The sequence below is a fragment of the Alligator sinensis genome, unplaced genomic scaffold (genome assembly GCF_000455745.1).
Source record: "Alligator sinensis unplaced genomic scaffold, ASM45574v1 scaffold685_1, whole genome shotgun sequence".
Lineage (NCBI taxonomy): Eukaryota > Metazoa > Chordata > Crocodylia > Alligatoridae > Alligator > Alligator sinensis.
Window position 1 is genome coordinate 1281196 of NW_005842336.1, and position 1681 is coordinate 1282876.

The following is a 1681-nucleotide window of genomic DNA, read 5'->3' on the forward strand; positions in this document are numbered from 1 at the left end:
CGTCTGCCGTGCCCCGCCACTCCCTGGGCATGCAGCAGGGCAGGGGTGACTCCATAGCTGGACTGCCTTTCTAGGTAGCCCAGCTGGCAGCAGCTCCTTCCAGCTGCCACCACTGCTAGCCCCAGCCCTGTGGCTCTGGTGGGGACCTGCACACACAGCCCTGACCCGAACCTGCTTTGCACCCGCTCCAGACTCAGCCAGGTGGAGTGGACCAGCAAAGCCCTGACGTTGACCCGCCCTGCAGCTGCTCTGGACTTGCCTGCCCACGCTGAGCAGCAGGAGCAGCTGGGCAGAAGCTGCTGCTTGGCACAGGGGGGAAAGCATCCCTTCACCACTGCTGGGTCCTCGCTGAAGCCACCTGGAGCCTGCACCTGGGCTGCCCTGCGGCTCCTCTGAACTCCCACCACTGCCTCACTGGGTGGTACGGAAGCAGTGGTGATGGTGGCCGAGAAGGTACCATCACCACTGTAGGGTAGGGTAGCCTGGGCACGGGCTCTGAGTGGTTGCAGCAAGAAGGACCTGGTGGGGGAGGAGGGGGGGCACTTTTTCCCCCACACTGAGCAGCAGCCTCTGCTTGTCTGCTGTCATTGCTCAACGTGGGTTGACAGTCCAGAGCAGGCGCAGGGTGAGCTGGGTTGGGTCTGTGTGCACAGGTTCTGGCTGGTCCACTCTGGCCAGGACGAGGCAGGAGTCGGGACTGGGGCTGTGCACTGTTGGCAGTGGTGGGGAGGAGCTGCAGGGTACGAGGGCTCCAAGCTGTTGCAGCGAGGGGGTAGGGCGGGCTGCTGACCAGCCTGTGCCAGCTCTCCAGAACTGCCTATGTGACCCGCAGGCCCAAATAATTCCCCAGCCCTGCTCTAAGGAATGCAAGGAAACAGAATAAAAAAACACCTACCGTCAGATTAGGATCCAGGTTCAAATAAGGGTTTATTTTAGTATATGTTAAAAATAAAAAGTATCCTCTCCTATCTCTCTCTGAATTTGAATCCTAATCTGATGGTAGTTGTTTTTTATGCTGCTTCCTTGCATTCCTTAGATGCTGGTCTTCCTCCATCCTAGTAGAACAGTTCTGCTCAAAGTTCTCAGATTTGACTACTGTGGTAATTAGTTGGATTTTTTTTATATGAGTAACGAACATGGGCCCAGTTCTTGCTCCTAAAAATGATCAGTTGAGGTCTGCATGTGACTAGGGCTTAGGAGTAACCTAGCTGCTTGTAACAACCAATAACCCAGTATGTCTGAAACACAGTAGTGAACATCACTGAACCTGGATCGCTAATGTTTTTTGTTCTGTGGATGAGGAGGAATTGATTTTTAGTTACTGCAAAGATACTTTGCTGTTCTGTGGTTGGTTAGAAAAATCGCTGTTCCTGGCCTTTTTTCCTCTAAGAGAAAGCAGTTTTGGATATTTGCCTGTGGTGTGTATAATTTTACTGAAGCATTTTAATCTCATTTTTATGAGAGAGAACTTGACAAGATTCATTTTCAGAAAAGTTGGTTCTTACCTAGTTATTATTTATAACTTCTTGACTCTTTGGAAATGTGCATAGATGAAATAATAACTTGTGTTTTTCTGTTTTTGATTATGCAGCGGATATAATTTCTACGGTAGAATTTAACCATTCTGGAGAATTACTAGCAACAGGAGACAAAGGAGGTAGAGTTGTCATCTTTCAGCAGG

The 1681-nt window shown here is 50.4% G+C and overlaps 1 protein-coding gene across 1 annotated transcript in view; it reads left to right on the forward strand.

The window, feature by feature from the left end:
* PPP2R2A (protein phosphatase 2 regulatory subunit Balpha) overlaps positions 1 to 1681 on the forward strand; it is a 68939-nt gene that overhangs the window by 47639 nt on the left and 19619 nt on the right. The window contains exon 3 of the mRNA XM_014522286.2: positions 1592 to 1681. Coding sequence (XP_014377772.1) covers positions 1592 to 1681 — 90 coding nt within the window. The remainder of the gene's footprint in view (positions 1 to 1591) is intronic.